The 22,955-nt window shown below is 45.5% G+C and overlaps 1 protein-coding gene across 3 annotated transcripts in view; it reads left to right on the forward strand.

The window, feature by feature from the left end:
- The window catches only part of HIPK2 (homeodomain interacting protein kinase 2), a 140,632-nt gene that overhangs the window by 22,574 nt on the left and 95,103 nt on the right, over positions 1 to 22,955 (forward strand). For all 3 annotated transcript variants that reach the window (XM_050324618.1, XM_050324620.1, XM_050324619.1), the window contains exon 2: positions 21,390 to 22,488. In XM_050324618.1, the coding sequence (XP_050180575.1) occupies positions 21,390 to 22,488 (1,099 nt within the window). The remainder of the gene's footprint in view (positions 1 to 21,389; positions 22,489 to 22,955) is intronic.

The raw sequence follows: 22,955 nt of genomic DNA on the forward strand, positions 1-22,955 counted from the left end.
GGTATAATAAAAGGGAGCACTGTAGTGCAGTGCTGTAAATCCCTCTGTAATTAAAAATACTAAATTAGTCAATGTTAGTGCAGTCAGGAGACATCACTAGCTGAAAAACAGGGGTATACAGTGAGAGTTTTCAGTGCAGGACAGAAAAACTGGGTCTGTGCTCCTCTCTCTGTGGATGTGGAATGTGTCTAGGGGAGGAACAGTTCATCATTTGCCAGGAATACAGCTTAAGCGGCAAAGAGGAGCTGTCGGGAGTTATCCCAGGGTTGTCCTTGCACGTTCCCAAGGAACCAATTCTACCAGCTCCCACGTTGTCTCACAGTTTTGTCCGGTGTGTGTGTGTGTGTGTGTGTGTGTGTGTCCGTCCTGAGTCCTGCACACACTTGGTGGACAGTTGCAGGGTTGGATTTTACGCTCCCACAAAAGTGTCTCTAAAATTACTTTATTGCTCTGAAGAAGGCTGGCACCAGCAGTTGGTTGAATTATTCACGCCCCCCCACCGTCTGTCTTTTTGTCTGTCTGTCTTTCTTCCCTGGTGTTAGCACAGATAAATCACTCCCTGAAATTTTCAGATGGGCTTTTTTTTTTTTTTTTTTAAGGACTTTGTGAATCTCCCTGCAAATAATCAGGGGAAGGATCAGTTTATACCAATGTAAGATTCACTAGCTCAGAGTACTGTCCATCTGCCTGTCCTATATCCAGCTTATGACCAGTGCTACCTACAGTGCCTGACACTTGCTTTCTCTTTCTGAGAGAACAGGAGGAAAGGTGGGGCTTATGCTCTAAGCAAAAGTTGCTATTTGGAATTGAATAACAAGACTTTAATGTGCATTAAGGTTAAAAATAAATTGACCTTGTTTACCTGAACAGAACCAGGACAAGAAATTTAAGCTTTAGTTACAGTTTGCATTTATTTCAGCTTGACTTGATTCTGTTAGTGTAACAACTGACCTGTGTCGCTTCTTCAACAACTGAGAAGAGAAAGAACAGTGTATGTTATGGCAGTGACCTTCTGTTGAGGCCATCCAACAGCTTCCCTATTTTAAGGCCTTCATTTTTAGTTGTTCACAACTTTACTAAACTTAAACTGTCTGGGCAGAAATTTTCCATCCCAGCTACCTGCCTCAGAATGTTTATTTAGAAAACAGCTCTTCTATACCTCTCTTGAATTTTTTGATGCATGTTAAATATAACAAATGTAGAAAGAAATGAGAAAGAAAACCTCCACATTAGTAACTCAGTAAAATTTGAATGGTATGTCAGGGGCACCATTTCTTCTGTCTCCAAGAACATCAGCCCAAACTTGGCTTAAAGAAATGGTTGTCACCACATCCTCAACAGGCAAAACAAATCTCTGAAGGATTTGTACCTAAGAGTTTCAATTAGGCATTTAAAATTAGTGGAAGCTTTTCATGTTAATCCCTCTGTGCTTTGGTTCCCTGCCCATGACATACGGATAATACAGTGTCTTACTTTATGAGGGCATTGTGAAAATACATTCCTTTATGTTTGTGAAACATTCAGTTACTCTAGTGATGCGTGCTGTAGGAAAGGCCTGAGTAAATTACTAATTCCGTCTGCAGAGCAGAGCGTGGCAGGTACCTGGTAAACAAGGCTTGGGGCCACAACTCGAACAGTGCCGAGAAGATGAAATAGGGACTGGGTGCTCGCTGGGTGAACACCGCGTATCCTGCTCTACTGGGTGAGGCCGAGGTCCCGTAGAAAAATAGCTTGTGATTATGTGATTAACAGCTCTGCCATGGTACACAGGCAGGAAAGAGGGTCGAAGGTTGCACAGGCAACCATAAAGCTGAGGTTTCCTAAGCCTTGCGTTCTTGATTTGCAGCTTTAAATAGTCTTGCTTTCACCTTTTCTGTTTGCTGTGTAGTTGTTTGGTCATGAGGAGTGGGCATGAGGAATAATAACCAACCATTGCTCCTGGAAGAAGGGACAGGGAAACGCCTGATACCATCGGTCATCAGAGGGGAAAATTCTTGGTGAAGCCTTGCATCCAGGCATTCCATGTAGAAGCATGTGTGACTCTTGAGATAGAAGTGCAGCAGGGATGGAGGAAAAAAGCAAACGAACCAAGATGTCTTTTTTTCCTTTATGAGAACTGTTTGGTTTATGCTGTTTTTCTATAATAATGCTCTGTACCATTAGACAGCAATGCCACAAACCAACAGGCTTGCAAGTTATTTTAAGAAAGAACAAGATCATGCCATTGCTTTTTCTGTGGGTCGTGTGGGTAGGCGTTTCCTGGTTTTACCCTGGGTACTCACAGCTCTGGTTGCTCTCTCTCCTGGATCCTGCCCTGTGGAAATCCCAAATTGTACACTAATGGGACCATCATCTTTAAGCTTGGGAAAATGATCCAGCCCTGACTCACAGGCAGAATCATCCCCAAATCCCTCTGCTTTTGTTCACTTTCTTGCATTTTGCTTTCCTCTCATATGTGTTCTGCCCTCAGGTAGAAGGAAGTAGTGCTGCCCACAGCCTGTTCAGAGTTGTATGTGGGAAGTGGCAGGGGAGGAGGAGGCTTTGGTTGAAGGTTTGCAGTAGAAATCGTGATAATGCCACCAGTGAGCAAGCTACTGGGTGTCTGGGGTGCACACGTCAGCAGAAGTTTGCCCATGTCACAGTAGTATCGGCTGTTCCTTCTGCACTGAGTTAGGATGGGAGTAAGCCTGTCATTCCAGTGCTGTGGGGGAGGTGGGAGTGGAGACTAAAGATTGCCATGAGCTGGGAGATGCAAGAAAGTTGTATAGATAACAGTGACTTTAAAGGGTTACATACTCACTGAGCTGTATAAGTTGAGGAGAGTTGCTCATTTTGTGCCTACATTGTGAGTCAAAACTAGGATGCACATTTTCTTGAAATCCCTAAACCCTGAAGCCCGTGCACAAGAGCCTCTTCTTGCTGTGGTTTTCATAATTGATGTTTGGCTACTTCACAGTTGCTTTTCCCCATGGAGTTTCTCTTAAAAATGCCCTATATTTCTTTTTAATTTTGACTGTGCATGGCAAGTTTATATTTCAGAAAAAATATTCAAACATCATTTTCTGTAGAGCTAGGATGCCATTAGAGTACTTTCGTGAGGGAACTGCTTATTATTTGTGGTGTCCCCTGAGAAGCTGATAACTGAAGTCCTACCAGTATTTCCACTTTTTCTGCATGTGATTTTTCAGAAAGGTTTGTCAGGACAGACATCAGTCTGCCAGCACTGGCTGGTTCTTATAGTTGTTCAAGCATTAGGCAATTGTGTTTTAGCAAGCAATGACAGTTTCTCTTTCTCTCCCTCTTTCCCTTTTTTTGTTTTTGTTTGTTTGTTTTTTCATAGCAAATGCCTTTCACGTGCCCTGCTGTTGACTTCTCCAAAAGGAACATGCCTTTTAGCCCGTCAACTTTCTGTGTGTAACTCTGAGCTGAGATCTCTCAGCTCTGTCGAAACCCTGGAGAAGAAGCTGGGGTGGAGCAGGTGATTCTGCTTCAGCTGAGGGCCCAGTGAGGAAAGAACAAGGAAACCAGAGTCCCTTGGTGTTGCTTCATGCAGTGTGTGTCTGCACACTGGGGCAACCCCTGGTGTGGGTGTCTTTGGGCTCCTCCAGGTTGTACTATGGTTGGTGTGGATCACCAGCAGCGCCCCATCTCCAATAACCCTGGCAAGGGAAACACAAAGTTGTTCTGGAGCAGGGATTTTGGAGGAAAGGGACTGTTACATTGGAGGGGCTTGTCTTCTCTGAAAGTCAGTGTGGAGCCATGCAAGCAAAGGGCTCACACACTGGAGTCTGCTGTGATGCATCAGTCTGTTGCTCTGACCTCTGGTGCTGCACATCCAAACTGCTGGGTGTTGACTGTCATGATGTGGTACTTTTTAAATAACCCTTGCTAAGGGGTGGAAAGTGTCTAACTCATAAAGTGCCTGCATCCTCCCTCCCCCCTGCTCTGCAAAGCTCCTGGGGTGCTACAGCCTGAAGATGTCCTGGGAAGCAGAAGGTGAGGTAGTGCAGATATAGTCCCCCTCTGAAGATCTGGTACATGTTAGGACATAGGATGTGTTACTCCATTTCTGGCCTCCGAAAGTGACCTTATTTTTATTTCTGACCTCACGAAAACCTCTTTGCCCCTTTGCCTGCCAGCCATCCCGGTTCCGAGTTAGACAAAGCACATAAGGCAGGGTAGATGGGATCACTTTTCTTTCCAAAAAAGAATACAAGGCAACACGAGTGCTTGTTTTGATTTATTCCTGCTCCCAGGTGTAATTATAACCTCTGGATTTCAGTGTAAAGGTGGAAGGGGATGTGATTGAATGGGGTTAAGTTTTTTTTCAGATTACATTAATACGTGACTTATATGAAAAACAACCACCTTCGCACAGGAATGCAGGCAGTATTTGCACATTGCTTGTGGATTTATGAAACATTTGGAAACACACCGTACATTATTTCATGAGACCTATTTCTTTATGCAGCAATGCTGTTTGCTTACTCTGGGACAATGACCAGACATGAAGATATTAAAAACAAAATAAAAAAAATAGAAAATGTATGTTTCAAAAGTTAAAAGGGTCCCATTTCTTAACAGAACAGAAACAAAATGGCAGATCTTTCAGTACTTAGTTGGACCTTTAAGATATTTGCCTAGAGAAAATTCTTATTTATCATATGTTTATTTACAATGCTTTGAGAAAACTGTATCTGTTATATGTTTATATATACTTCCCTCTTTTTTCCACCCTCTTTTCTGTGAGAGCTGTTTACACCAAAACAATATCTTTGTTTTCAGAGTTCATCTGCTCCCGCTGCTCCTTTTCCAGCTGAAGTCACAATACTCGGTCTGTGACATCACCGTTGGCTGCCGTGACAACGGAGAATTTTCACTCCAGGTGGAGAACGTGCAGCAGCAGCAGCAAATACTCTGCCGAGAGCGGAGAGCATATTTTTATATGCATATTGCTAGTCATGGAGAAAGAAGGGAAGGGAAGGGAAAATCTGCAAAAAAATCAAATGTAGTTTTTCTGAGAGTGTGCTGCTGAGGTGGGCACACCCCAGACACTTTACCCTCCTGTGGAGACTTGACCTTCCACAGGATTTCTTTTTGAAATCAGTTAACAGCAGTTAACTACAGTTGACTACAGTTCATACACCAGTAGAAAAGTACTTTTTTAAAAGAGAGAGTGCAGGAGAGGGGTTTAATTTAGATTCACATATCACTGGGATACCTGAATTATATCCACAAGTTTTAAGGAATTTTTTTAGCTTTTTTTCCCTACACAAACCCCTTTTCAAAAACCAAGGGAAGATGACTAATACCCTGATCCTGCTAACGCTTACACATGTGGTGGGCTTTCAGTGCATGAGTTGTCCTGCTGAGGTCAGTTAAGACAGTTCATGTGCTTAAACTCAAACACAGGCCCACGTGCCAGTAGTGTGAGGGTCTTGCCAGCTGCCCTAGGGGAACAGTTAAATAAAGATTTTATAGAATATCTTCTGATGCAGACACTGTCTTGACCTAGAAAAGCTGAAGTCTCCAGACTAAATCCGCCAGGAAAAGCAAACAGACTGGCCTTACACCTTTCCCCTTTGCTTTTGTCTGCCTAATTCATTTTGTGGGTCATAGCCTTGCAGTTGCTGGTTAGAAGGTGAGGCAGGTCTGCAAGTGTTTGAAGGACATGGCTTGGGAGGTTACACAGTGAGATCATTAAATAGCAAGGGGGAAAACAGAATAGTGAAGTGGTCCACATCCCTTCTGACTGTATCACAATAATAAATTGAACCATATATGTGCATCCAAAGTCTAGTTATTGGTGACAGGTTCATTGTTGAAGCAGTCTGTCCTGATGGTCTGCAAGCATGGATGGAGCTGTCATCCACTCTGAAGGCTGCCCCAAAGGATAGACGTAGTGTGCAAGCCCCTTACATGCACTTGTGGCATTATTTCCATGCTTCAGTCTCATGGCTGTACCAAGGGCTACGGGAAAACCTCAAGCAGGAAAAGGTGTTGGTGTTTCTCCAACGTAACTTCCCTGCCAGTGTGAGAGAAGCAGCACCTCCAGCTGACTAAGTGCACTCGGAGATGTCTTTTCTAAAAGACTCTGAGCAACCTCTGCAGCCATAGTGACCAATGAGAGTAGCCTTTGCTACAGGTGTTTTCTCTCACTTCCAGCATCCCAGGTAGCCCAGGCATTTGCTTGGTCAGGGTCCAGTGTTCCCGTGAGAAGAGACTGTGTCAGTCTTTTTCCCCTGGCACCCCACTACAGCATTTCTGAATTGTCACGAGTCAGGAGGGTTTATATTTTCTGGCAAGCCCTGTCACATAACTGTACTGGCAGCCTCAGGAGAGTGGCCATTTACCTACAACTGTGTTTTGGGATGTCTCAGGATTGTTTGTTTGTTTGTTTGTTTGTTTTAGCAGGGCTGCACACGCTGTGTTGCTGTTGTGGCAGTCCATATGATTCATGTCTTGCATAGTCTGACAGGTTTATTGTAGCTCGTGTGTGCTGAGCTGCACACTGCAGTTGCTGCACAGCTCGTGGTTGGTGCCAGGGCAGCCCGTGGTGCTGGTGCTGGGTTGTTAGCAAGTGCCAGGACCCAGAGGGTGATGTGCGTGGGAGGGCCACTCAAGCAAGCTGCACGCCTTCACTTTGGGAAGTGGAAAGGACATGAGAATGCTTGCTTGGTCTTTATTTTTTAAAGCTCCTCCAGGAATAGCATGCTCTTTGGAGCAGGCAGAGCAGAAAGCAGGAGGGTCAATTTTGGGATCTAATGGTGCTGTCAGGATCCAGTTTCACATTTATTTTCTGCCTCTGCAGAGTGTGGAATAAGTTATCATTTCATTTGAACAGCTTGAAGTCTCTACTGCTGAGCCTTTAAAAGACTAAATAATAACAAGTTTTTAGGAACTGTAGCATCAGAACCTCATGAATTTTAGGCACCATAATAGCTCTTGAACCTTTGTAGTTGAATTTCACTTAAACCTGTTTTTACACCAGTTTATACCAGTTACACCTGCTTCTGTTTGACATCTGTCTTCTTGAGGCTCAAATATTACTCTGTTGTAGGGTTCTTCATTTTCACTCACTGATGCCCACCTGAATCTTTCAGCTCTTTTCTTTTTTTCAAGCTTTGTTTTGTTTTGTTTTGTTTTGTTTTGTTTTGTTTTGTTTTTTTGTTTTTTTTTTTTTTTTCTGCAAAGGAAATAGGAGTGAAGGTGCAGAGGGCTGGGAGCAGAGGCACAGCGAGGTGAATGCATCATGGCCTTGATGTAACCCAGGGATGAGCTGGAGGGAAGGACCAAGGCAAAACAGCAATGACATCATTAGTTGGGAAATTCTGAGCAGTTTCATGCAAACCTGTTCGGTGCCGTCTCGCATGTAGTCCCTGAGCACCATTTGCTGATGCTTGGGGCAGGTGACAGGAGCGTCATCGGAAGCCTCCAGCCAGCAGATTTTCTGGGTGAGCCACAGAGGGACTTGCACTGCTGATCTGCCACACGTGCCATCCCCATAGCCCCCTGCTGCTTGGGAGTCCTCCACGCTTGGCTCGGTGGTAGCTCGTGGCACGAGGCTCACAGGGTGACAGCAAGCGGTGCCGAGACAGGTTTCCCTGAGCAGCTGTGCAATGAGACCCAGCCCTTGCAGGTCAGTGTTGCTTTTCCATGACAGCACAGAGAGAACAGGTGTTTACCATAGAGATCTACCAACTGTTTGTTTTGTTGCAGAGCCAAATCTTGCTTTTACTTGTCTCCTTTGTGAGTATTTCCATAATAGTTAATACTAGGGCTTTCCGTGGGCCTTGGTGGTTTGATCACTCAGCTACATCTTTTTTCCCATTTTTGCCAAATTTCCATAAAGGGAAACAGAGATCGAGGTGAGCTTAGTGTTACAGGATGCTGATTTTGTAGGTGCTGGAATAAATACATATTTTCATGCCTGAGACTAAAGTTTTGTAGGACTGAGGTCCCACTTGGCACTTCTAGCTCATTTAGGTGCCAGCAACATACATGATGGTGCGTGTTGATCAACAGCGGGTTTGGGAGGGATGGGGAATTGGTCAGGATGAGCATCATTTGTTCAGTGCCCAAATATAAGGTTGTGGTGTGCTGTCCAAGTGATGTGTGGGGCAAGGGAGCATGCACTCCATCTGCTCACAGCATGCCCAACTCCTCAGACTCTTCAGGACAGGTCTATCAGTCCTCCACTGTCCTGAATTTACTCATTAAACTTTTGTAATCACCATAAAAAACCTGCTTGGTAAATACATTTTCTGTGCCCAAAAGCAATTGTCCCACTTCCTTTGTGTTCTGAAGATAATAGACATAAAAATGAAATGCAGACCTGTGTTCTTTAAAGGTCATAGTTATTTGCTTCTCAGCAAGATTTGCGTATCAAAATAGGTCCTGTTAAGATTTGATGATACTCTAAAGGAATTGAATGTACTGGGACTTTGTTTCATAGAAGTTGTAAAATGGGCTAGAAATATCCCATGATCTGGAAGATGGAGATGGTCATCCCTTTTTCTTAATGCAACTGGGGTGGAATAGGGAAACTGAATGGAGAAGGGCTTTGTGATGCAGAACCAGCAGTCATAGCCATTCATGGCCTCGGTTCACTAAGGTTGGAAAAGGCCTCTAAGATCATGAAGTCCAACCTTGGATGAACACCAACAAGTCAACCAAACCACAGCACTAAGTGACATGTCCAGTCATTTCTTGAATGATTCCATCACCTCCCTGGGCAGCCCATTCCAATGCTTAACCACCCTTTCAGTGAAAGTATTCTTCCTGATGTCCAACCTGAACCTTTCCTGGCACAACTTGAGGCCATTTCTTCTTGTTCTATTGCTAGTAGCCTGGGAGAAGAGACTGCTGACCACCTCCACACCCCACCCCCTCCCTGCCATGCCCCTCGCTACAACCTCCTTCCAGGCAGTTGTAGAGAGTGATAAGGTCTTCCCTAAGTCTCTTCTTTTCCAGACTAAACAGCCCCAGCTCCCTCAGCTGCTCCTCATAGGAGTTACTGTCTGGACCCTTCAGCAGCTCTACTGCCCTTTTCTGGATATGCTCCAGCACCTCAATGTCTTTCTTGAAGTGAGGGCCCAGAACTGAACATGAGATTTGAGGTGCAGCCTCAGCAGTGCCAAGTACAGAGGGGCAGTCACTTCTCTAGTCATGCTAGCCCCACACTATTTCTGATCTGGATGCCACTGGCCTTCTTGGCCACCTGGACACACTCTGGCTCATGCTCAGCCGGCTGTTGACCAGCACCCCCAGCTCCTTTTCCACTGGGCCACTTTCCAGCCATGTTTGTCAGCACTTGTTTTGCGTTGTCCTAGTTTCATTTAAGGCATTCTTCTGCCCGGCTTCAATTAACGGCTCATAGTGTCAGTGGTCTCAACCATTTCTGCCTAATGCACGGTTGGTTGCTGGGAGTGCTGCCGTCATCCACGTTTCAGTTGTGGATGTGATGACCAATTTTGTATTGCTTTCCAAGATTTGGCTGGATGACTCAGCTGGTCCTCTGGTGACTCATTTCAGTCTCCAATGAGCCCAGGAAGGACTAAAGAGGGAAGCATGGCTATTTTCAGATATGAAAAATTACCAAAACCAAGGACTATGTCCACAAAGGAGTACTGCAAACATTGAATTAATTGGGCATTTATACAGGGTGTAAACTTGCTGCTTCCCTTTGAAATTCTTTACCCAGTTATTGTGCTTCTGCTGAATCTAGTTTTCAGTCTTTTCTTATTTTATATCCATATGGATATGATGCTGGAAAGCTCTCAATGAGTTTTGAATGCATAATGTCTGATGAAAGTTCACAGGGCTTTTGGTACTAAATTCCCCTGGCTGGTTTTGGTTTTGGTTTTTTATGGCAGTTTCCCCCTCTCATCATTTGCTGGAAGTCTCACGGTTGTTCTAGGAAAGACCATAGGTCCACCTCAGGCCATTTTTCTCACAAGTCATTTCTCTGACTATGGCAAAGCTAAGATGCCCAGTGTTCTCCTGGACCTATTGAAAGCTGCTGTGATTTGACTACACATTGTTACTTGAATGGAACCTACTTTTTTCTGGAAGCTGCAGAAACAGCACTGTATTTGCTCCTTGTGAGAAAATCATACAGAGCTTATTTTCCCAGAAACTCTTCTTACGCTGTGACTCTGTCCAGACTTCCTTTACATCTTCGTCAAAACCCATAGGTGTGGTTGTGGACAGGTTGTCTGCAGTATCACTGGCACATTGGTGATTCTGAACTCATTGTCCCTCTGTGTCTAGGCTGAATCCTTTCCTTTTATTGCTGTAGGAAAAGGAAGTATTCTGCGTTGAAAGCACATGGCTGCAAAACGGTTGTAGTAGTGCCAAAGAGATGCTTATGGAAGGGATGCAGCAAGTGGCTGCCTGCTGCTGGAAGTGCAAAGTGACATGTCAGTTCACAAATGTAGGATTAAGAGTGAGAAGGAGGCCTGACAGCCCCTTTAGCTAGTCTGTCATCTGCAACCATCTCTCCTTCCTGGAGTGGATTTTTGGTTCTGTAGGTTTGGTTTCAGCAGCTGTGCCGTACCTGTGAGTGCCGCACAGCAGTCAGTCACGGTCAGCATAGAATGAGCCCAGCTCTCCAGGGCGTGAGGCATGCTCAGGTGCCTGTGTCTCTGCAGGGTGCTGTTCAGGATCTCAAAAGCACTGAATGATCTGAGGCAAGTTACACCAAGAGTTTCACTGTACACCTCTCCTAAGTTGTCACTTGCTTGGTCTTTCTTGCTTGAGGAGGAGTGTGTATGGCCAGGCTGGCTGTGTAGTCCCCTTTTCTAGCCCATCACAGTGGCAGCATGCCTCAGGCTGCACTGCAGAAGGTGTTTGGCATGTGTCATACTGGATCTCCAGGTTTAGCTTCACTCCTGCCTTGCTCTAGTTTTTACAGTGCAAGAAGCCTGGCAGCCATGATGTTAAGCACTACAGAGCTGAGTAAATAAATATGTCAATAAATAATCATATCCTGCACCAAAGAGAAACATGGGAGGGAGACTGATGGTAAACAGGGAGTTTTGCTGACACAGGTGGAGATTTTTACTGTTTTGTTTCTCTTAATGACTTCCCTTGGTCTCGTTTCTTTTCTTGTAGAGCTTGAGGGGGAGTAGGCTGTTACTGGTGTCCCTGAGCTTCTTCATTGCACACAAGGGCTTTATAACCTTCTTTCTCAAGTAGATATCCTTTCCTGAGCTTCTGGATGTTTACTCTTCAAGGCTCTGAAATCCTTCATGCAGTTTATCCCCATGCCTAAGCCAGGTTTTCTTTCTGTGTAAGCAAGAGCTTCAAACATCACCTATGTTGTCCTTCCTTGGCCCAAATAGGGCTTCTTCTCTGCATACTGATCAGACCTCTCTCCTGTTAGACAGTGGTTGTTAAGACAGTGAGATCAGGCATGCACCACCAGCCCCCAGCCCCAGGAGCAAGCCAGCAGTGGACCAGGGGGTCATCCAGAGGCACTTCTATGGGATTGCTTGGGGCAGCATCACTCATTTCTTTTGGAGATGATGAGATTCATTGCCTTCATGGGTAATCCTCTGGCTGTGCAAGTGCTTACATGTCTCTGTGTGCCTGAGTGTGAGCGTGCGTTTTGTGTGACAGAGGTCAGTACAACCCCAAATACAGCAGACCCCACATACAGAATCCTTGGTTCCCACAGATAAACTTGTCAACACACTGTGTTCTCATGGAGACTTCAGCAGTTCCCTTTCACTCATACAACTTTAGCAGTTCCCTTTCTCATACAACAGCTACTTGTCAGTCTCAAAGGTGAATGGATCAAGAGAGACATGTTTTTTGGGAAGAAATGAGATTTTTTGAGGGGGGGGAAAATAGGTCCACACCCAAATCCTACACACTATGTCTCCATGATGGTCTTTGTTTTGGGCTATTTGGCTCAGTCCCCGCTGTACCTGTTCTGGTCCCAGCTCATGGCCCATTTCATGTCATACATTTCTGGGTTTATAGTTCTACTTTGGAATGCAAACCAAAAACCATGGGTGACACCAAAAAAAGGTTTCTGACTGTTTGGTCATAACTTTGAGGATATTTTCTTAGCCCTAAGTGATGAGGAAAATGAAGTCTGGAAGTCAGGGTGAAAAATTCATTGTGTTTCCTGGAGGAACTGAAGGGCTTTTCTCTTTGTAGGTGGGTGATCGTGTGCTAGTGTGAGGACAGGTTGTTTACAGAATTGTTTTAACTGCTTAAACTGAAGGTCAGGTGATCTACCTGCAGTATCCTTTCTCTTCATTTCCTGAAACACCCCACAGCCGTTGAGGTTTGAAAGTGCTGTAAGTCTTGTGTTTGGTCATTCATATTTGAAAGTGATATGTGGCTGTCAGGAGGTCGACAAATCAGTCTGTCTCAATTTTCTGCTTTGATGGAGCCCCGTGCCCAGCTTCCCTGCCTTTCTTCTTGCACCTGCATCTTCCTTTGCAGACCAGATCCTATGTATTCCAACCAGACCTCACCAGGGGCTTGTTTCTCTCCAACAGGTCTATATCCTGATAGATATCAAATGAAGGGAGGGACTTTGCAAACAGGCAAACTGACCTTTTCAGCCCAGCTAGAGCTTGATCTGAGTTTCAGATTTCGTAAACAAAGGAAGGGCTGAATGTCATGCAATGGCTTCTTTGCAAATGAAACACTTAGGAAAAAATCCTGTGGGAGTGAGAGGCTCAGCCTGAGACTCCAGTAAGCCTTGCCCATGTCCTGCCTTCACAAGTAGGGTTGCTTCTAACAAGTGAGGTATGCGAGGTGCCAGTCACTCTCTGTGGTTTCACCACACTTGCGGGCCAGCTGGAGTCACTGACATTACAAAGCTAATATTTACAGATGGAAAGTCATCCAGGTGGGGAGGCAGACATTGTGGAAAAAAACAAAATATCCTTTCCACTAGGCAGTTGTGGGAAGCCATGAGTGTGCCAGTGCTGTGTGGCTGAGGGGGCACAGCCAGAGCAGCAAAGGGAAATCGATTCATTTTGTTCCGTTTTTGAGAGGCCTCGTTTCGGTACTCCTTCCCAGGAGCTAAGATAATGGAGGACCACATAGGATGGCGAGTGAAATCTGGGGTCAGGAATTGAGGAAGTCCTCTGATTCCCCTGTAAGATGGACTATGGTCAACCCCTTTTTGAAAGATGAACAAATGTGACCCAAGCCATGCTGCCTGGAAAGCAGATCCTTCTTTTTTTCGGTTCTGCTTTCAGGATGCAACTCTGTTATCAAGTAGCAATCAGAGATGGAGCTTGTGGGAACCTAGAGGTTCCTGCCTTGTAGATCTGTTTGGAGGTCAAATGTAGGGACCCACCCAGATGTTAAACTGGACTACAAGGCAAACTGTGGCCAGTTTCACATTTACTGCAGAGGCTGTCTTGTATAGTTCTGCAAAGGGAACTTTGGGTGCTGTAGAAATGCCATAGTTACTGTTTGCTCCACTTTGTGACTGTGGAGGACATATGGGAGAGAGGAAGGTGGCCAAAACACATAGGCTGTTGCCAAACAGTCCTACCTGGCACACTGATGTGAGTAACTTCTTTTGGACTCATCTGGCTCCCTTTTGGCTTCAGAATGGGGAAACATTCCTTGGTAGCTTGCTTTCCTCATCTTTTCTGGCTGTACCCAGCACCTCAGGAGCTCATTTAAGCATGGCATTATACAAGCCTCAGCGTGTCATGCCTCATTTTGAGTGGTGCTGTGGGTGTTACTGGAGTCTTCTACTCTTTACACAGATGTGGTGCTGCTCGTGGGTCCCCCAGCAGCCTGCAGCATAGCCCCAGCCACGCACCCCGCACTTGCCTCAGCTCTGCTGGGCCTCTCTCCAGGAAATCTGAATGAGGGATTTCTTCAGCAGAGCATTTCGTTAGACATCCTTCAGTGTCCTCCAAAGACAAAGCTTCAAAGCAGGGCTTCTGTCAATCCCACCTGTCTGATATTGTCTTGTTCTTTTTTTCTCATCCCATCTCTTGACTCCCGAGCAGACTTTCTTCTCCTCTGAGGCCCTTGGGAATACTGAGTGTTTGGTTGTAAAACTTCTTCCTGACTTCACTGACACCCACTTTCCTTAAATGTCTTTACACGTACATTGTGCCCCTGCCTCCGTCTTTGTTGTTCATTACCTCATTCTGCTCTTGGGACTCCAGAAATCGTCACAGGAGCTGTTGGCTCCCTGGCTCAGAGGACGTACTGCTCAATAAGGTGCATCTAGCCCGGGTATTGATCTGCCTTCTCAAGCTGCAGAGACCTGACGTGGGCACAGCAGATGCCCAGGTTTCTTACTTTATGTCTGGAGAGCACTTTGACTTCTTGGCAGAGCATTTGCAGTGTCATTTCATTATTTCTGTGGAGGGGACAGTCTTTCTGTCAGCTTTGACAGATATGCTGAAGGGGGTTTATCTGCTGGGGTCTGGCTCTGTTCTGTCAAGACTATAGACCATTAGGTTGCATTCACCTGCTGCCTTCATTTGCTTTCCACTCAGTGACATTGAGATATCCTGGAGAGAAGTTTTGCATTGTTCCAGCTATGATGGGTTTTCCCATAGAAAAGAGGGGTTACCTTCCAGTTCAAGGGAGAATGGACTTGACTGCTGGACTTTTTCACACCAAGATCTAGAAATTGGTGTCAGGTCCAACTGCTTCTACAGGGAAGTGATGAGGCAGCCTCTGGTGAGGTATATTTTACCTGTGTTCTCAGGTGTTGCATAGTTAATTAACTATAATGTGAAACATAAACTAGTCACATGGTTAACTGAGGAAATCTGTAATATCTCTTGTCATTACTGCAATTCACTCAAGTGGGACATGGAGGTGACCCTGAAAGAATTTTTCATGGAGATGTAATAAAGTATTCAAATATATGTATTTGTCCCTGAGATTTTGCTTCGTGTGTAAAGCCAGGAATGTGTCAGAGGAGCCCACAGCTTGTTACTCAGGCTCATGGGCACCTGAACCCACATCAAAAAGATGAATAAGAATCGTGATGTTTAGAGATTACAGAAGATTACTAGGGTTTTGTGGTTTGCACAGCTCACATGCCATTGTCTAGCGACCCACCAAGTGTGGGGAGTGTGGGAGATGAGGTTGGAGCTGCCTAGATGTCCAGGCTCCAGGGCAGGGCCAGGCTTAGTGCGGTGCTGCCTCATTAGACCTGTGCAGGTTTTGTGCCAGGGCTCTGGGTAGTCCCATTTTCCCCCCAAGCTGCTCATGAGGGTGGCAGAGATTCTTCCTGGAGCACATGGACCTAGCACGGGCAGCTCTGCCTATCTTGCAGTCTCCATGCCATAGCCCTCGGAAAAGAAGTGCTGCCCTGTGAGCCTGGGCTTGCCAACTTCCCTGTTTCCCAGGTGTGCTGGTTAGCAGTCCCAGCCAGCCCTTAGCGTGTCTCTCAGCACTTCCTCTGCCCACAGGCAGAGGAAGTGCTGAGAGACACGCTAAGGGCTGGCTGGGACTGCTAAGAGTGGTGAAACTGGATGCTCAGGCAAGGGGACAAGGTGGACATGACCGGCTCAGAGGAAGAAATCCCCAGATTTTCCTTGCCGTGTCCTCTTTTCCCCTGGTCGGGTGAGAAGGCTTTCAGTACCCAGCAGATGAATTGCCCTGGATTTAAGGAGTTAAAAGGGAGATGAAGAAGGGAATAAAAGATGGTTGGTGAGGAGAGAGAGCAATATCCCTGAGCCACATGCCAAAATAACCTGCTCAGGCCGTGATAGGGAGTAACTGCCTACACCACCTCCATGCCCAAGGGTACTAAGTCCTGGTTGATAATTTTTATCATAGCTATAAAAGAAAGTCACGGTGCACAGAATGAAATAGTAGGCAGGGTTGTGGATGCTATAAATGCAGGAGATGGATATGTAGGAGGGCAGTCAGGATGGCAGAGGGATGTGTGGTTTGAAGGTAATGGTGATGAGAGTTCCTTGGCCATTGCATTGCAGGGGTGTGTGTTTTGAGTGGGAATGAGCGAGAAGGAGGCAGATGCTTGGCTTTGTCCATTTGATTTTGTTTATGGGTACTCTGTGCGTTGGGAAGTCTCACTTTTTCACTTGGCCATTAGATATGGATCAAACAGGGCAACTTGGAGTCGTGGGAATCCAGGTCTGAAGCAGTGCTGGGGATGGGCTTTGTCCCATCTCTGAGACATCTTTGAGAACTGCTGCGCAGCACATAAGCATTTAGAAAACTACTAATTAGGACGAGACAGTTTTACTAGCAGGACAGGAAAAGCTGAGCAGGAAGACAGGTTGATTTTGGACAGCCACCTGGAATGGAGGCTCCCTTGACATCTTCTGCTCACCAGAAACAGGAAGGAGCTGATGCTGTTGAGGTCTGAACTCTGCTGTCTCCAAACATTTGGTAGCACAAGGGAAAGAATTTGTATAGCCTCCTGGGATATAAATTTTAAGGAGGTTCCAAGTGGTACTGGGGGACAGTGTCTCAAAAGGGGCTACACAAAGGCCACTGTGAAGACATGGCTATTTTGAAGGTGCAGTACATTAGCCATACCTGGCAGATCCTCTTTTCATTGCCTTCTCAACGTGGGTGTGTATGTGGATTTTCTGGCTTGTGCCTCTCTGGGGAGAAGTGGAAGATACTTATTTCAGTAGTGTCTTGTGTGCATCATTTATATGCTGAACACACGCCATGTGCTTTCTACAGTATTTTTCAAGCCGGCACTGTCGTTCTGGCGGCCATCAGCAAGCAGCCTCTGGTTACAGAGCTCTGCAGGTACTGCAAAAGGTCTTACTGCCTACTTAATACAGGGCAGGGGCTTGGTCTCTTGCCACCACAAAGGCCACACTTATAAATCAACAGTAAGTGCTAGAAGTAAAGCAGAAGAAAACATCCATGACTTGCAAACTGTTCCTTCTCTAGTCCCCAAAGTGTATTTTTTGCCCTTTGGGGTGAGGTGGGTGGATAGGGAGCTTTACCTCATTTGCTTTCCTGAAACCTGTTAGAAGTACAAGTGAGGCGGCTGCGTGATTTGTGTATGCATGCAGAAGAGGGCCATCTGAATTGTAAATAGCACCTGCTAAATTATTATTAAGTGAAAGCTGACGTGGGAGGAGTTCTCAGGAAAAAAAGCCCTCAAGTCTTTTAATAAAAGTCATTCCAGATGTTTTAACATTATCCCCTGGCTGCATACTACATACTTCAACTCATGTCGATGCTATGGGGAGTTAACGTGAGTCGTATCAAGGACAGGGAAGGCCCCATTAAATCCATTTACTGTCAGTTGTGTGAGAGCTTTAAATGGCTACACTAAAAGTCATTATTAAAGAAAGGAACTATCAATTTTACTTAATGTACGGTGCCCAACCTTGATTCTGCTCCCAGCCCAGAAACTCGCCGTGCTCAGGGTGATATAAAACTTAGACCTGCACTCATCAGAATGAGCATTTAGCTTTCTGGAGTCCTGGCTGGCTAACTGAGGCTGTGGGGGCTGCCCTGCACCCCTGCAAAGGCAGGCACCAAGCTCAGCCAGTATTGCCACTTGCTTTAGTCCAGCCAAAGCTTTTGCTAGCGTAGGTGGGGCTGCTGAGCTGGGCTTCAGGTGAGCGGGAGTGCTCAGTGAGAGAAGCTGCTCGACCTGAGTATCCTCACCCTCTCCGCTCCTGGTGGAGAGCAAAAAGGGGAGGAGCAGGGTGCCAGCCTTGGGCTGTTCTGTGCAGAAAGTGGAAAGGTGACTGCTAGGATCTTCCTGTAGGTGAAGGGAGGTCACATGAAAGGCCCAGCCTTGCATAGGAGGTTTCTTATCAGACCTGGGAGTGGTGGTTTAAGAGAACTTTTCCAAAGTGAAACATTCCATTTTCCGTCCCTCCATGCCTTGTGGCCCCTCTTGTCTTTCTAATACCCCAGGAGTGAGGATGCTTACTGGGGGTATCCCCACTGTCTCTGAGGCATCAGTGTCGTTGGGCTGGGCTGGCATGGATCACCCCATTACTGCCGGCTTATTTCCTTGCAGGCATAGTGGCAAGCTGTTGTCAGCCTATGTAATCAAAAGGCTGAAGTTGTAAATCATATTACAAGCTGTAATGAGGAATTTGATCCCTGTAACAAACCATCCAACTTTTATTCACATTTATTACTATTTCTGCTATTGCCATGGAGCAAAGATCCTTTTTGAAAAAAAGAATGTGCCACCAACACAGTTTGATTGTGTCCTGAGGAAATTTAGGGTTATGTTTTTCTCGCATTAACTGCACCAATAAATTTGCAATAAAAATTACTTCGCTGCAGAAGCCCTTTTTTCCCATCACTGAGCTGTCAATCAGCCTGTTATTTCTTAGTATCGGACTATGCTGAAGAACTCACCGAGCTGTCCTCCCCTAAAACCTCAAACGTGAGAAAATCATTTTGAATGGAAGCAAGAAGATTTCATAGTTTATTTTTTAGGGGAAAAAAATACCTCTCCTGTGATGGGAAATAACCTCTGAGGAGGGTGGAACTGGCAGCAAGAGTCTGAAGTCCTCTCTTTATCCATAAGAAAGCACTACTTCCTCCACACCCTCCATTTTTGGGGTACCAGTGGGGATCAGTGATTTTATCCCTTTCCTGTCCCCCTGCTGAGGCTGCCAGCAGTGTTTCAGAGACAGCAAGGGGCTGGTTGTTGATGTGGAAACCAGTCCCTAACAACAACTCGTTTCACCAATGGGCACAGGCAGCCATCTGACATTGACGATGTTGAGTGCTGGCCTTGTTTTTAGCGTCAGCTGATGTCAACTGGAGTACTGCCAGTTTGCACCAGTTGAAAGTCTGTCCCTTAATGGTGGCGATTATCCTGATTTTTACAGTGGCACTGAGAAGGTTGCAGCTGCTGCAGTTCACGTCCTTGACTTTAATTCGAGGTGCCTCAGTCTTTTCGTGTTGTCTTTAGAGGAGCGTGTGAGAAGAACGTCTCGTCTCGTTCTGCGTCACTCATTTTTTCCCTTTTTATTTTGTACGAAGAGAGATTGCTCAAGCACACCATGGAATGAAAGCCATAAAGCTATAAATTACACCTCTGCTAGGTCCACAATATGTTACCAATTACATCTGCTACATTATTCGCGTCCAGGGGGAAAACATACATCAAACCAACCCCACTCTCTCCAGGCAGGTTGGTACTGTACTGGAAGGAACACCGTGACTCTTCTTAATCAGTGGAAGAACAAACACAGTTTTGGCTCACTCACACACGATCCTTGTGTCCAGGATGACAAGTTGAGTAATACTGCTGCGGTTCTCCAAGCTCACCACATGCCACATGCTACAGCATTTGTGGCAGCACTGCCCTGTGGAAAGGAGAGAGGAGAGCAAGTACTTAGAGGAGCAGGGAGCTGGAGGGGGTCTGAGTACCCAGTTGCAGAGACCTTGGAAATTGCTGCCAAGGAGGTTGAGAGTGGAGTTAAAAGGAATGACAGCAAACAGCGTCAGAAATCCCCTTAGAGCCAGGGGTCACATCTGCAGAGGGGAGCACACTGTGGTTTGCAGGGCTTCGTTGTCAGAGCGGGGTCAACGGGGTTTTGTTTGACGTATTCAAGCAGGGGTGAGGGTTGGTTTCCCCCTGTGTCCCGATGGGAGTTTTCTTCTGCGTCTGCCCTGTCCTCATAAATGCATCTCTGTGGCGGGGATGAAGGTGGAGGTGTTGAAGCAAACTGGAACAAGTAGATATGTATGCTGGTTTTTGTCTTGCCACAGCACCCCTCTCCTGAGTAGTTCCTGGACTTTGGGCAGCTGGGAATTAACTAGAAAATGGGCACTGGATGTGTTTAGGTCTGTTTGCTTCACCATGCTACAGAATTTTGTGAGTGTGGAGTAACTTTCGTATTTTTCTATGTGAGTGTATAAGTTCATGCATATGTGTGAGCCTATATGAGCTCCAGAAAATCATCTGGAGGGGAGCTGAATGTCAGATACTGTCAGTCCTCCGCATGAAGAATTCATCCATGTGCATTTCGAAGTTTGTTGTGGTTTTGTTATTGAAGCATTTATTCAGCTTTTAACTTTTTAAAGTTGAAAACAAGTCAAGGTTATGTTTGTGCTTAATAATTCAGCAATGGTGCCAGCTCAGCACATTGTCTTTCTTCCCTAGTCATTCTGGTTTATTAAAAAGAAACACTGACGACAGATAGAAGGGTGAAGGAGGCTGTGCCTTTCTGCTCTAACTCCTGTCGGGCACTGACTCCTTCCCTAGGAATCCCTATGGATTTTTGTTCTTCACAATACCTTTGCCCCAGTGGTACTATCCCTACCAGACAGGGAAAGCTGGCAGCAAGTAAGGACTTAGATGTCCCCTTTTTGTGCGGACCACATCTTTTTTTCTGAATAGGCACATTTTCTGTGACAGTGGAATATTACTCAGAATCCTTCAGTAAGTCTGTCTCAGTGATACTGTATTTTCACCTCAATTATGAGGTTTGTGGGGTTGTTCTTTGGTGTTTGGTTTTTTTTAAATAAAGATTTAGAAGATCATTAACCTTTCTGAAGCCACAGAAGCTTGCAGTAAAATAGGTTTTGGTCTTTTCTTTAAAAATAAAGTTATAGTAGGAGCTAATTCTGCCACATGCTAATGTGTACATTGCTTCATTAACAATGCTGTTAATTTGAAGGGGATCAGCTTTCCAGTGATGATATTGTCACTGTGAATAAGAATAGATGAACACAATTTTTTAAATCTGGGAGAACTGAGAGCACACAATGAAGCTCATCTTGTGTAACTCCTATCTCCACTGTCCCTGAGCACAGACCAGCGTTGTGCACGATTCCTACACGCAGACTTGGCAAGCAATCTGAAACAGCCTCTTCTTCTTCTGCCCTGGCTCCTTAACTTTATCCGTGCACCTCCATTTTGTCACAGTGTATCATCTCCTGGCCCCATCTTGATTCTCTGCAGGCCAGAAGCTACACAGTGGTTTTATGGAAATAAATGGAGGGCTTAAGTCAGATCCACCAAAGTGCTTAATATAGGATGAGCCTGAGGATTTGAGATTTGGCTTCTGTAGTCAGAATACTTTGCAGTATTTGACATGAGTTCTTCCAGAGAGCTAGATATATTCCTGGAGACAATGGGAATAGGAGTCTCTTTAGACAGAGGAGGTAAAAATAAGATGTACATTCCTGTTATTAAAAATGAGAAGGGGGAGAACAAGAGAGCAGAAATCTTGAATGTTGTTAGTACAGTTCAATCAAGGGTAGTGATTTATTTACAGCATAGTATTTTATTTCTGTTGAATACATATTTCTGAAAGAATGTGATTTTTGCATGTCTGTGTGTGCTGTGTCTGAAACCTGTATCCCATTTCCCTTTCCTGCCACCGAGCAAATGAAAAAAGCTGGGGAAAAGGCTGAAAAAAGGCATCCTGACACTGTGGTTTCACTCTGATGTTGTATTGCAGGTATGGCCTCGCATGTGCAAGTTTTCTCTCCTCATACCCTTCAGTCAAGTGCCTTCTGTAGCGTGAAGAAACTGAAAGTGGAGCCGAGTTCAAACTGGGATATGACTGGGTACGGCACACACAGCAAAGTCTACAGCCAGAGCAAGAACGTGCAGTCCTCCCAAGCAGCCGCCGCAGCAGCCGTCAACGCCTCCCTCCAGATCCCCAATCCGAGCATCCCCTACGAACAGACCATCATCTTCCCAGCAAGCACGGGGCACATCGTGGTGACATCTGCCAACAGCACTTCTGGTGTGGTTGCAGTGTCTGGGCAAACACTGGGCGGGCCACATAACCTGATGCGTCGCAGCACTGTGAGCCTTCTGGACACCTACCAAAAATGTGGACTTAAGCGCAAGAGTGAGGAGATTGAGAACACAAGCAGCGTGCAGATTATCGAGGAGCATCCACCAATGATTCAGAACAATGCCAGTGGGGCCACTGTAGCCACCGCCACCACTTCCACAGCCACCTCCAAAAACAGTGGCTCCAACAGTGAAGGGGATTACCAGCTGGTGCAACATGAGGTGCTCTGTTCCATGACCAACACATACGAAGTGTTGGAGTTTCTTGGCCGTGGAACCTTTGGACAAGTAGTCAAATGCTGGAAACGTGGCACTAATGAGATTGTGGCTATCAAGATCCTAAAAAACCACCCTTCCTATGCCCGGCAAGGCCAGATTGAAGTGAGCATCCTGGCTCGGCTGAGCACAGAAAGTGCGGATGACTACAACTTTGTCCGTGCTTACGAGTGCTTCCAGCACAAGAATCACACATGCTTGGTCTTTGAAATGTTGGAACAGAACCTCTATGATTTCCTAAAACAAAATAAATTCAGTCCCTTGCCCCTTAAGTACATTCGACCAATTCTCCAGCAGGTAGCAACTGCCCTAATGAAGCTGAAAAGCCTGGGACTGATTCATGCTGATCTCAAACCAGAGAACATCATGTTGGTAGACCCATCCCGACAGCCATATAGGGTCAAGGTCATAGACTTTGGTTCAGCTAGCCATGTGTCTAAAGCTGTGTGTTCTACCTACCTTCAATCCAGATATTACAGGTAAGAGACTGGGCTCATGTAACATTACTAGACATATTTTACTTATGGGAATTTTGCTACATTCAGGCAAAGGAATGAAAGTCATCCCTTAATCTTAAATAAAGATGTGTCTTAGAATGGCTTGCTGGTGATAGGAAAAAAATGGTGTCCTAACCTCTTGGAGTTTACTTGCGTTGAAAACCATAGTAAGTTTGTAAATAGTCATAAAGTGTTGTAAAAATAGAGTTTTCCAGTTCCAATTTAGAAAACCTTTCACCTCTGTCAGCACTTTGTTCTCTTAAGAGTGTTTCCAGATGAGGGGACATCTCTGGAGAGTCCATGTTTCCATTCCAAGTAAATGCATGTAGGTTCTTGGTGTCAGTATTACTTTAACCTAAGCAGTCAATCCATATTTCAAATATGTCTTCCAGTCTTTACTCATATGTGAAAATAGGGATTTTACAAGAATGAGATTGACCCACAGGAAA

Source organism: Myiozetetes cayanensis, unplaced genomic scaffold (genome assembly GCF_022539395.1).
Source record: "Myiozetetes cayanensis isolate MyiCay16 unplaced genomic scaffold, myiCay2020 scf3, whole genome shotgun sequence".
Taxonomy (NCBI): Eukaryota; Metazoa; Chordata; class Aves; order Passeriformes; family Tyrannidae; genus Myiozetetes; species Myiozetetes cayanensis.